Genomic DNA, 12,360 nt, shown 5'->3' on the forward strand with positions numbered 1-12,360 from the left:
TTTAATGTTCCTGCTTAGTTTCAGTTGAAAAACTTGTTTTTTTATTTAATACTACCACAAAACCGACTGAGGAATTAACTATTATTTGATTCGTCGAATAAGCAATTGAAAATAAGGCTTGATCTGCAAAAACCTCAAAATTCCAAATTTTGTTTCAAGTAGTTTCAATAGGCCTGTGCTCTATAACTTGCAAACATAAATAAAAGAAGTGTCGAAATAGATGTCAGGGTTTAAGAAGTCAACAATCTACAAAAATTACAGTTTTTCTAGTTTGTGGACTACAAAAAGTTACAGTTTGGAGCATAGAGAAGAAAATTCTATAAGCTCCCTCTGATTACATCAACAACAACAAAAAAGTTAGTGTTAAAACATTAATCTACATTATAAATAACTTAAATCAATTAACTAATGTCATAAACAAATGTAAAAACTTGTTTGATCTAGACTTAGAAATTAGAAATATAAGTCTTATTTTCAGTGGGTAATAAAAGCATTATGATTTAAAGATTGGTTAAGGCTAGGTCTAAAAAGTAGCCTGGCTCCAAATAACCTTCATTAAGGATTAGTCTTCTTTGAAGGAAACATCTAGTGATTGATCTTAACTAAATATAGGCTAATTAAAAATCCAAATATAAAGTTTCCTTAACTGTAGGCTATATCTGCTCTTTCCCTGCCTAATTTTTCAAAACATGTAAAGGTTTAGAATAGCCTAGCGTCTCTTCAGAAGGTGACATGTTAGAACAAAAGAGGGTAAAATTCTAGTTGAGTGACTTATTGCTATCTCAGAAAGGGGTTAGGCTAGAAAAACGAAACTATCAGGGATGGGTCTACAGGCTAAAGTATATCCTGGGAAAGTATTTAAAATGCCCACCTCCACTCCTTCTCCCTCTAGAGAGCCCTAGAATTTGCCTACATGACAGGTCTTTCAATACCTATTGAAATTTTGAAAAAACAACATTTTACCTTAATTTTCAGTTACCAGTTGCCTTTTCTCTGCCTTTAGTTCTAAAAATGCAATTCCTGTTATTTGAGTAGAATTCTGAGCAATATCAATGGATTTTTTTTTTCAAAATTTAGGAAATGTATTTGCTTATCTTTAAAACCTTATAAGTTGGGATTGAGCAAAGTTGTGAAGCAACCATTTTTGTTGTTCTTGATGTAAGCAGAAGATCTATTTTACAAAGTTTCACTTTTATAAAACACACATTTTTGAAGGTCAGGATCCTCTAGAGAGAGAAGTGAAGGTAGGTACTTTAAAATACCTCCCTGGGGCATACTTTGGTAAAATTATAGCAAACCACATAACTGGTTTTCATATAAAGTGAATATACCAATTGATGCCTATTTCTATGCTCTTTACAAATACTTACATCTACCTCAAATTTAGATTTAAGCATTTTTTGAGCTCATAAAAACTACCTAAAATATGGGGTATAAAAAGGCTAAAAACCTTTGTCCCAAACTTTAAAACATTGATCCCAAACATATTGTTTCATTATAAATTGATTTTTTTAATGTTATATAATCCACGAGCACTGATTTTCTAACATTAATTTGGATAAATTAATTTACTCTCTTAAAAAAAGTACTCTCTTAAAATGTACTCTCTTAAAATGTGCTCATAAATATAATATTACTTGGGTTATTCTTTTCTTAAAACTAAGACTCATAAAAAAATTTCTCAAACTTGTGACCCAGCCAAGCAGAAAGCAAGATAACATACTAGAAATGCTACTTGTTAGTTTTCATGGGATTGAGAAATTGGTCAGCAGTTTTTTCAAAAATGCAATCCACAAATTTTGAGGGATTTCCCCCTAAAATCTCTCTGTTTCCCTGAAAAAAAAATTGGTTATTGGAAATAATCATTTGCCCAGTGTAGCCACCTTTAATGATTTATTGGTAGTGACTATCATTTTTACATACTTAATATAATTTTTCATTAATTTCCAAAATTTTTGTCTCAATTATTTTCATACAATCAAAAACCAGACAAAGATTATGGAAATAAAGATATTTCTCCCTATGTCAGTAAAAACATAATGCTCATAGGATAATACAATTTCTTCAAAATTTTCTTGAAAGTAGTGGTAAAGAATTTATCTGAACAGATTTATGTTCAGCGGTATGCTGAAAATTCATGCTGAGAGGGTTTTTAGACAGATCAACCATGAGTTTTAATTTTGTTTTCTTTTGGCATTCTATTTAATTTTCAAAGGTCTGAAGACATAAGGGACTTGGAATAAACAATAATTCTCAACTGAAAAAGTTATATTTTAGAATACCATTGTAAAATCGAAGTATGGTTCATATCTAGAGAAATGGGACAATTTTTTGGTAAATTTATAGATATTCTCAAAACTAAGCTAAAAATTAGGTGAGTATACCACTCAATGCATTTCCCATGTTCTTTTGAAAGATAACAGTCATTTTACTTAGAAACTTAATAGACCCTGTATTATGATACCCCTTTCTCTTATTTTTAACTATAGAACAGTGCTAAAATATTGAATAAAAACTTAAAGTCAAGATTTGTGACCTTTTTCTCAAACATAAGATATTTTAGACATTTTTTATTGAGATATAACATATTTGTTATCTATATATTATTTATTTCTATTTTTAATTCATGATTTGTGAGAAATCATTTGAAAACTAATATGCCAGGTGCTTCTGCTTTTGTTTGCTTGTTATCTGCTATTTCCTTCGTTTTTTTTTTAAATAAATGCATTAAGTTCCTTTGTTTCTGAAATGGCATTCCTTTATTTTTAACATATCCAAATAACTGGTTCCCTCTCTATAATCATGTTGTTCATGCTAACAGGCTTTGTTTCAAACAAAACTGTCACTGATTCTTGACAGCAGGATGATATAGATGGCAAATGATATTGTGCAGGTAAAAAACAATCAAAAGCATGTAATTTAAGAAAAAAATTAAATTAAAGTTGGGTGTTTATATTTATTTAAATTGAATTCTCACTATGGCAATTCTGTCATGATCTCCTTGTAAAATTTGGTTATGCCTGTGCTATATGCAAAACCTTGCTTATCTTTTTATTTTTTTATAGTTTGCTGAATTTTTTATTCATTTTTTTAATATTCTATATCTTTTTTTTCAGCTGTTTGTTTGTAAAAGTACCAAGTACACTAAAAATGAATTTGATTCTTAAAATTGGTTAAGAGGGACCTAAAACAGTCATATACATCTTATAAAATTAGGAAAAATGGGAGCTCAATTTAGAAATGCAAAAGATACTTGATGCAAATATGGAGTTTCAATACCTATTGAGTGCTTAGTTCAAACGCAGATCAAGAGCAAAATATTGAAGGGGGATTAGCATTATGAATAAAGCAACAACAATTTACCAAATTGACAAGTCTATTTTAAAAAAAAGTGAAATTTTTTGAAAGTGGTTTTTAAACTTTTTAGTTGCAACAGGCTGTGGTTTATCTTTAGTAGGTTGCTACAGAGGCTTGGAGGGGTAAAATTAAGAAGGTTGGTCTAGCTATTGGTTTTGACCATGTAAATTTGTATGGTACCAATTTTAGAATTTAAAAACCAATTTTAACAGAATATACATATTTGATAATCTGGAAGGATATTAGAAGAATTGAAGATCTGTGGTTAATTTAATTTGTAAGTTAATAATAATATGTAATATTCTCTGATTTACTTCCTCTAAAAAAGTTATAATTTATAGCAGGTTTGCTTTGACAGAATGATGGGTTTCATTCTATAATCTATATTCTTATATGGTAAGTTTGCATGTGAAAATATTGTTCTGTTGAATATATTGTTTAAAACATCAAGAAATTCTCCTAAAAAATTTAATGTACTGAAGTACCTTTTTTTTTTAAAGCACGTTTTTAAATATTTGGTAACAATATGACTTGGTTTATCTTTATTAGTTGCTAAAAAGGTAAGTCTAGATGGAAAACTATTAAAAAGGTTGAATGGCAAACTTCTGGAAAACTTTTGTTTCAAATTGACTTAATTTTAAAGGGTTTCTGGGTATTACAACATCTTTGTCCTCTATCTTAGGCTACAGCTGTCACTGTAACCATGGCATGTAGGAAATTTGTTGAACAGAGATTATTTTTTGTTTTTTACATCAGTATATTGTCTTCAGGTGCTATTAAAGAGTTGTAATAAATGGTGAAATTTATTTCATAATGACATTGGCATAGATGATGAAACAATATTTGGATAAAAAAGTTATTGAAGGCAAATTTAGACCTTGTCATAAGTCAGTCCCAGGAAGATAGTCCTCCTTAGTTATCCTAAACAATTGATCGATTTTTCAATATTATTTTAGAAGAACATTGTTACATTTTATTTACTTAAATATTGTTACATATTTCTTAAATTTCTTCAGTTTACTTTACATTTGAATTTCAATTTCCTTTAAAGGGTAATTACTTAATTTTTAATTAACATATCCTTTTGGGAATCATAATGACATATACACAATAGGGCTACACTTTGTAGTTTTTTAAGCAGTAAGACCATGAATAATGCTTTTATATCAGGAGTTAAACCATATTTTCCAGCCAAATCGTTTTTGGCTTGGAAAATTCACAAATGGAATACAGCTAACAGTTGTATTTTGCTTTTTTACTGTGAAAGTTTATTACAATTTAAAATGAACAACTGCACTTTAAAAATAGTCATATCAAAAAGGCAGTTTTAGAGTTTTTGTACCCTTTTCTTAAAAAAGCAAAATCAGATTTCTTATGCCTTTAACTTCTAAAGGAGTTAAGCATATTATTTAATCTGTGTTAAGATAAAATCTGCTTTGAAGTGGCTAAAAGCTGATATTAGTCATCAATCATTACATATTTTCTATTTTAGGACTCTTCTGGCCAAAACTTATGTTGTATCCAAGTGTTGATGATAGCACTATACTTCTCAAAATTTGCATAAGCTCCATTCCAAGATCATTCATGGACTTGTCATAAATTCTAAAAATGGCTGATCTCATTGTGGTTTCTGAGGATTCTTTCATTAAAAGCGGTAATTCTATACAGTTAAGTTTTCTGTTACAAAATAAAAGAAAAGTTACTTTGATTTGGGAAATATTTGTCACCTTTTATTCTCCTTCCTTATTAAGTGGTCACAAGGGAAAAAATGTAACTGCTGCACAACACATTTAAATTTAGTTTATTAGCTTTTATATTTAAATTTGGTGGGACGAGTAATCATCCTGTAGACATTTTTTTAGTCATCCTGTCTGTTTTTCTGTCAATCTTTACCATTTGTAGGTATTATGAACGAAGAATTACCACCAAAGCAGGGGTTTTGTATCTCTTGTTTGGGAACTAATGCAGAAAATACCCAATGGATTGGTATTTATTTCTTTACCTTTAATTTGTCAATTTTGCTGTGATTGTTAAGCTGTAAAATGTTTATTTTTTGTTTATATTCTTTTATTCAATATTCATTTTTCTAATTCACTACGTTATCCTAAATTTACACTTACGAGCAATTAGTTCTATGTTATGAATACTTTTTTTTGAATTTTAGGTTTTATTTTTTTCTATGTTAATGAGTTTTATTGAATGTTTCAGGTTTTGCTTTGCTTTATAAAAAGCAGATTTTAAAATCAATTTGTGATAAAACCTGAATAGACATCTAATTTTATGTATATATATATACAATATATGTATCTTTACATTGTTATGCGTAACTAAAAAGAAAAAAGTAGTCAGATTTGTTTAGTTTTAAAGCTTTACTGTTAAATTTTTCTATATCTGCTTAATTTAAAACTTGTTTTAGAAGTTGAAGACACTTTACCATGTGACTTTGAGATACCCTTTCATTTTCCAAGCCATCAGTTGTCACTAGAACGTGAAGATGTCCCCTTGTTCAATTTACCTAGCATTTCACGAGCAAGTAAATCTGAATACGACGTCCAGGAATCAGAAGCCAAATGTAATAACAGCAAAGGTACATCTGAAATATTGTGTTTTGTTGATTGATATGTATTGGATAATATTCTATTGGACAGAAATTAGAAAAAATATTTAATCGTAAGGTAGTCCTTTTTGTCTTTTCTTATTCCAATGTGCAGGTGTTTGCCAAACCGTTTTTGTAGTCTTTCATGAAAAATTTTAAAAATTTAGTGTAAAGTAGTTTGGTAGATTTTATTATTCTTCTAAAGGCTCTATAATAAGTGTTAAACCTACATCTCTAAGTAAATTTTATAATCCATATTTACAGTGTATATTTCTCTTTATAATAATTCTCTTGATTTATAAAATAAATATTTATTATTAATTATTTATAATACTTCTTAATAATTCTCTCCCTATTTATAAATAATTCTCTTTTTTATTTATAATAATTTCTCTTATAAACATCTGTCCATCATTTTGATTTCAAGTTGAATTTGCAAGAAGCAGAAAATCGGCTGTTATAATCTGAACTGCCTACCAAAAATTTTTAGTGTAGAATATTGACTGAAAACACTAGATTCAAATAAAAATAACAAATTCATTTTGTGCAGATGAAGTCGAAAGTTTTTTTGTTAGTTTTTTGAACGAGTTGTTTTAAATACATAACAAAACGAGCATACCGACTCGCATTGAATTAAAAGAAATGACCTAAGTCAGTTTAACCTTAGGCTTAGAAATAATAGTTTAAATAGGGGTAAATATTTTTAATAGAAAGTGAAAAACAATACAAAAAAAAGATACCAGGTGTTTTCTGGTGATGATATCACTGTATGTGCTACCGAAATATCCAAAAGTTTGTTGTCCTTGTTTTTGACTGTCTATTTGAAACTGTTTAAATGTGTGTTTTTGAAGCTGTTTAAAAGATGATTTATGCTACAAGCGCTTGCCTTGACTAAACTATTTGAACTTGCGCAAAGAGTGCATACAATTGAGACACCATTTAAATGTGATTTGTATGTAAAAGAGTATTTTCATTTTAGTAGGCTCTGAATAAGCCCTTTTCTTGATAAAATCTCTCAGTTAATATACTGCAACAAGACCTATCAAACAAAGGTGATTTTCATTTAAACAAGATGACTTGATGAAGAACTGACTAATTCTCATACTTAAATTAGCAGTTTGAATATTTATGCTGTTTTCTGGTAATTCCGTTTTTTTTTGCAAGTAAAGTTTGTCTTTTTATCCAATGACCAATGTGGAACCATATTAGCTGAAAAAGCTGAATCCCGGAAAAATTGTCTCTTAAATTGATTATCTTGGATGAAACAGAAGTTCACATTGTCCAGAACTGAAATGCACAATAATCAGGATTTTTAAGCAATCAAAAATTTATGCAAGAAAGCAAGATATAAGTAGTTTTAATTTTTTTTCATCTAGTTCCACAAAAAGAAAAAAAGATGAAAAGAATCAAAAGGCTAAAGAAGCGGGAACCATTAATGTATTGTCAAAAACAAATTTGTGGCTCACGTATTTCTTTTTCTTGTTTATAAGCGATCCTCACTGAACTACTCTGATTTTGATTTAAAAAAAAAAGAAAAGAAAGAACCCTGTAAGATAAATTTCAGTCAGAGGTGCAATATTTTGTTTATGGTATTGTGCAGACTTATGTATATTTAAACCAAGAGACCCGACTGCACAAAAAAAGACATAAGTTTTCCTGTGTCTGTTTAATTTAAAATTTATTTTAGAAGTTGAAGACGCTTTATCAGGTTACCTTGAGAAACCTTTTCATTTTCCAGTCTGTATTTTGTCACCAAAACGTGAAGGTAGTCCCTTGCTCAATTTACCTTGCATTTCAGGACCATGTAAATTTGAATACGACACCCAGAAATCAGAACCCAATTGTTATAACGATGAAGGTACATCTGAAATATTGCGTTTTTGTTGATTGATATACATTGGACAATATTTTATTGGACAAAATAAGAACAAAGGAACTTGATCTTAGATGACATTTCTGTTTTACCTTATTCTAATGTGCAGGTGTTTGCCAAACCGGTTTTTTTAATCTTTAATGAATTTTAAAAATTTTTACCTGATAGCAGTTTGGCAGGTTTGCTATTTTGAAAAGGTTTGATAAAAAGCATTAAAGCTACATCTCTATATAAATTTTACAATCCATATTTATAGTGTATATTTCTCCTTTTAATTCATTTTGTGCAGATGAAGTCAAAAGTTCATTTGTCTGTTTTTAGAACGAGCTGTTTTAAATAATTAGCTAGAAAAGCAAAGCAAGTCGCATAGGTTATAAAAAAGCAATGAAAATCACGTTATCCTCAGCTGTTGCAGATAACAGTTCAAATAGGGATAAATCCTTTTAATAGATTAAATAAAAAAAATAAGTTTTTTTAACTGAAAGTAAGGAGCGACATTAAAACTTAAAACGAACAGAAATTACTTCGTATATGAAAGAGGCTGCTTCCTCATCAACGCCCCGCTCTTTACGCTAAAGTTTGACTCTGTCTCTCAATTCTTCTTTTTAAAGCAGTATAAAAACTTTAGCGTAAAGAGCGGGGCGTTGATGAGGAAGCAGCCTCTTTCATATACGAAGTAATTTTTGTTCGTTTTAAGTTTTAATGTCGCTCCTTACTTTCAGTTAAAAAAACTTGTTTTTTTATTTAATTTCTGAACGTTTTTGAATCAATGCATGTTTTGATTTTGGCTCTCCGCAGAGGAATAATTAAAACAAAATTTGCATTTTTTTTTTTTTTGGCTAAATGGCTTTCTCATAATTTTGATCGAATGATTTTGAGAAAAAAAGAGCGGGGGAGGAAGCCTAGTTGCCCTCCGATTTTTTGGTTAATTAAAAAGGCAACTAGAACTTTTAATTTTTTACGAATATTTTTATTAGTAAAAGATTTACGTAACTTATAAATTAGCTTACGTAAAGAACTTTTGTATTCTCATATTTTTATTACATATATGAGGGGGTTCGCCCCCTTGTCAGATCCTCGCTCTTTACACTAAAGCTTAAATTTTGTCCCAATTCATTAAGAATGACCCCAGAATCACAAAAGCCGTAGAATAAATAGTTGAAATTACTAAAAATACTTTAACGTAAAGAGCGAGGTATTAGGAGGAGGTGAGCCCCTCAAATGGGTAATAATTTCTGTTTGTTTTAAGTTTTAATGCTGTTCCTTACTTCCAGCTGAAAGAACTTTTTTCATATTTATTTTTTCATTGTGTTTTTAAATAATGCTAGTAAATCCTGCGCTCCCTTTATGGAGATTTTCTTCCCCCATGACAAATTATCGATGGAAAGTTCCCCCAGCATATCCCCCTCTTCTCAACCCCTCCCCCAACCAAAAAAATCCTCCTGAAAACGCCTGTACACTTCCCAATAACCATTACTATATGTAAGCATTGGTCAAAGTTTGTAACTTGTTGCCCCTCCCATGGGGACTGTGGGGGAGTAAGTCGTCCCCAAAGACATAGTTATAAGGTTTTTCGACTACGCTGAATAAAATGGCTATCTCAGAATTTTGATCCGTTGACTTTGGTGAAATAATTAGCGTGGGAGGGGGCCTAGGTGCCCTCCAATTTTTTTGGTCACGTAAAAAGGGCACTAGAACTTTTCATTTCCGATAGAATGAGCCCTCTTGCAACATTCTAGGACAACTGGGTCAATACGATCACCCCTGGGGAAAAAAAAACAAAAACAAATAAACACGCATCTGTGATCTGCCTTCTGGTAAAAAATACAAAATTCCACATTTTTGTAGATAGGAGCTTGAAACTTCTACAATAGGGTTCTCTGATACGCTGAATCTGATGGTGGGATTTTCGTTAAGATTCTATTACTTCTAGGGGGCGTTTCCCCCTATTTTCTAAAATAACGCAAATTTTCTCAGGCTCGTAACTTTTGATGGGTAAGACTAAACTTGATGAAACTTATATATTTAAAATCAGCATTAAAATGCGATTCTTTTGATGTAGGTATTGGTATCAAAATTCCATTTTTTAGAGTTTTGGTTACTATTGAACCGGGTCGCTCCTTACTACAGTTCGTTACCACGAACTGTTTGAAAAGTGAAAAACGATGACAAAAAAATTGGCTATTTGCTGATGACGATGTCACTGAATGTTAGACCAAAATATCCCTTTTCGTTTCTTTTTTTTTTCACTGTATTAAAAGGATTTATTTCTATTTGAACTGGTATTTTCTAAGGCCTGAGGAAAACGTGCATTTGTTAGATTTTTTTTTTTAATCCAGAGCTTTGTAGCTACTCAAAATATTCTTACCGTCAAATTTACTTTTTGGATCCTATTAGCTCTTCCTCTTTTAGTTGCAATAATTTCCAATAGTTGTTGTAATATTTCCTATCCTTCAATTTCAGATTTATCCCTTCGTATAATTTTTGAATGTTTAAAGTTTAATTTTCTTTTTTTTGTTAAATTAGAGTAAATAATTTTAAAAGCTAATACAAGTGTCACAATGAGGGTGAGAAGAGGGAATAAAAATAACATTAGTCGTTAAAGCATCAGAATATATACCATTTTCTTTTAACGCTGTAGACTTTTAGAACATATTGAAGTAATTTTTTTTTTACTCTGTAGACTATCAAATCATATTGAAATGTATGTTTTTTGTATACAGTTTTTAGTTAGATATTTTGATTTATTCGCTTTTTTTTGTTCTTAACTTTCTTTAATTTTTTTTAAAAAAATTCCTTTTTTTAAAGAGACTTTTAAATTTTTAGGTTGCTTTTCATCAAACATGTCTGGACTACACTTACAGGGAAATACTTCACTAGTTATTTCAAAGAATCCATCGACGAACAGTTTCTCAAATGAATCAGAACCTGAAGAAAAAGGCGTACAAAATCAGGGAACAGGTTTAAAAAGTTGCCTGCAAAGTATAAGGTATAGAAAATTGGAAAGATGTCAAAAAACTCATAAAGAGAAAAAAACATATTTATGTGAGGTATGTGACAAAATATTTTCTCGAATGCGTAATTTGAACAAACATCAAAGAATTCATACAGGTGAGAAACCATTTAAGTGTGATGTTTGTGACCAAACCTTTTCTCAAGCAGGAAATTTGTACCAGCACCAAAGAGTACATACGGGAGAGAAACCGTTTATATGCGATGTATGTTTCAAGACCTTTCCTCTGGCACATAGTTTGAACAGGCACCAAAGAGTGCATACGGGTGAAAAACCGTATAAATGTGATGTGTGTGACCAAACTTTTTCTCAAGTAGGATATTTGAACCGGCATCAAAGAAAGCATACTGGTGAGAAGCCGTTTATATGTGATGTTTGTAAAAAAGGCTTTTCTGAACTGGGCAATTTGAACAAGCACCAAAAAGTTCATACAGGTGAGAAGCCGTTTAAATGCGATGTTTGTAAAAAAGGCTTTTCTGTACAGGGTGGTTTGAACAGGCACCAAACAGTGCATACGGGTGAGAAACTCTTTAAATGCGATGTATGTAAAAAAGGCTTTTCTGAACTGGGTAGTTTAAACAGGCACCAAACAGTGCATACAGGTGAGAAGCCGTTTAAATGCGATGTATGTAAAAAATGCTTTTCTCAATTGGGCAGTTTGAACAGGCACCAAAGAGTGCATATGGCTGAGTAGCCATTTAAATTTTTGTGTTAATGTGAGAAGTGTTTTAAGCAAGTTTGCAGTTTAAATGCACATCAAAGACTGCATACAGGCGAGAAATCTTTCAAATGGATGTGTGTAAAAATAAAACCTTTCTGATTGGTGTAATTTTCACCAGCATCAAGGAGTTCATGCAGAAGTTTAAGAAGATTATCGTAAGACAAACTGTGTCCTCATTGATTAGGGATTTTAATTTTCACTACCACTGAGTAGTTCTTAATAAGAATAGTTTTTTAAATAGATAAGTTTTTTTTTAATGTTTTTCTATGTGTTTAGCTTCTATAGCAATTTCATCATCCTCCTGTGAAAAGTAGTAAAAGTGTACAAATTTGCTTAATTGTCACAAATGTGATGTATGTTAAGAAATGCTTGTCTACATCAAGGTTTTTGAATGAGCTCGAAAGAGTTTATTCAACTATTTAAAATATTAAAAAAAAATATTCAAAAGATGATTTAAAAGAAACTATTTAAAGGATGGTTTATGCAAGATGCGTTTGCCGTGACTTGGACTGTCTGAACAAGCGTAAAAATTGCATAGAAATGAGACACTATTTAAACGTGATTTATGCAAAAGATTATTTTCATTTAAGTCTGCCCTGAATTAACATCCAACAACCTATTCAGAAAGACCTCTCATTTTATGGACTACAGCAAGACCTTCTGGCACAATTGTGGTTTTTATTATAAGAAGAAAACTTCATAAAGAATTAATTTTTCACATATTTTTGGCTAATATTTAATTTATACTTTGTATGTTTTTGTCTAGTTTTCCGATAATTCCATATTTTGGCAAATGAAGT

The 12,360-nt window shown here is 30.4% G+C and overlaps 1 protein-coding gene across 1 annotated transcript; it reads left to right on the plus strand.

The window, feature by feature from the left end:
* Window positions 1-462: 462 nt before the first annotated feature.
* LOC136036671 (zinc finger protein 583-like) lies at window positions 463-11,817 on the plus strand. Its single transcript, XM_065718982.1, has 4 exons — window positions 463-481; window positions 4,850-5,011; window positions 5,774-5,944; window positions 10,653-11,817. Exons 2-4 carry the CDS (start codon window positions 4,966-4,968, stop codon window positions 11,531-11,533), a joined length of 1,098 nt encoding a protein of 365 aa, XP_065575054.1. The 5' UTR covers window positions 463-481; window positions 4,850-4,965; the 3' UTR covers window positions 11,534-11,817.
* Window positions 11,818-12,360: the final 543 nt, after the last annotated feature.

Source organism: Artemia franciscana, chromosome 2, assembly GCF_032884065.1.
Source record: "Artemia franciscana chromosome 2, ASM3288406v1, whole genome shotgun sequence".
Taxonomy (NCBI): domain Eukaryota; kingdom Metazoa; phylum Arthropoda; class Branchiopoda; order Anostraca; family Artemiidae; genus Artemia; species Artemia franciscana.

Excerpts from the sequence above, each read along its gene's own strand:
- LOC136036671 (XM_065718982.1), top strand. The coding sequence starts at position 4,966 with ATGGCTGATCTCATTGTGGTTTCTGAGGATTCTTTCATTAAAAGCG. Across the intron at positions 5,012-5,773 it reads GGATTCTTTCATTAAAAGCG|AAGTTGAAGACACTTTACCA; the intron begins GTAATTCTATAC and ends AACTTGTTTTAG. Across the intron at positions 5,945-10,652 it reads CAAATGTAATAACAGCAAAG|GTTGCTTTTCATCAAACATG; the intron begins GTACATCTGAAA and ends TTAAATTTTTAG.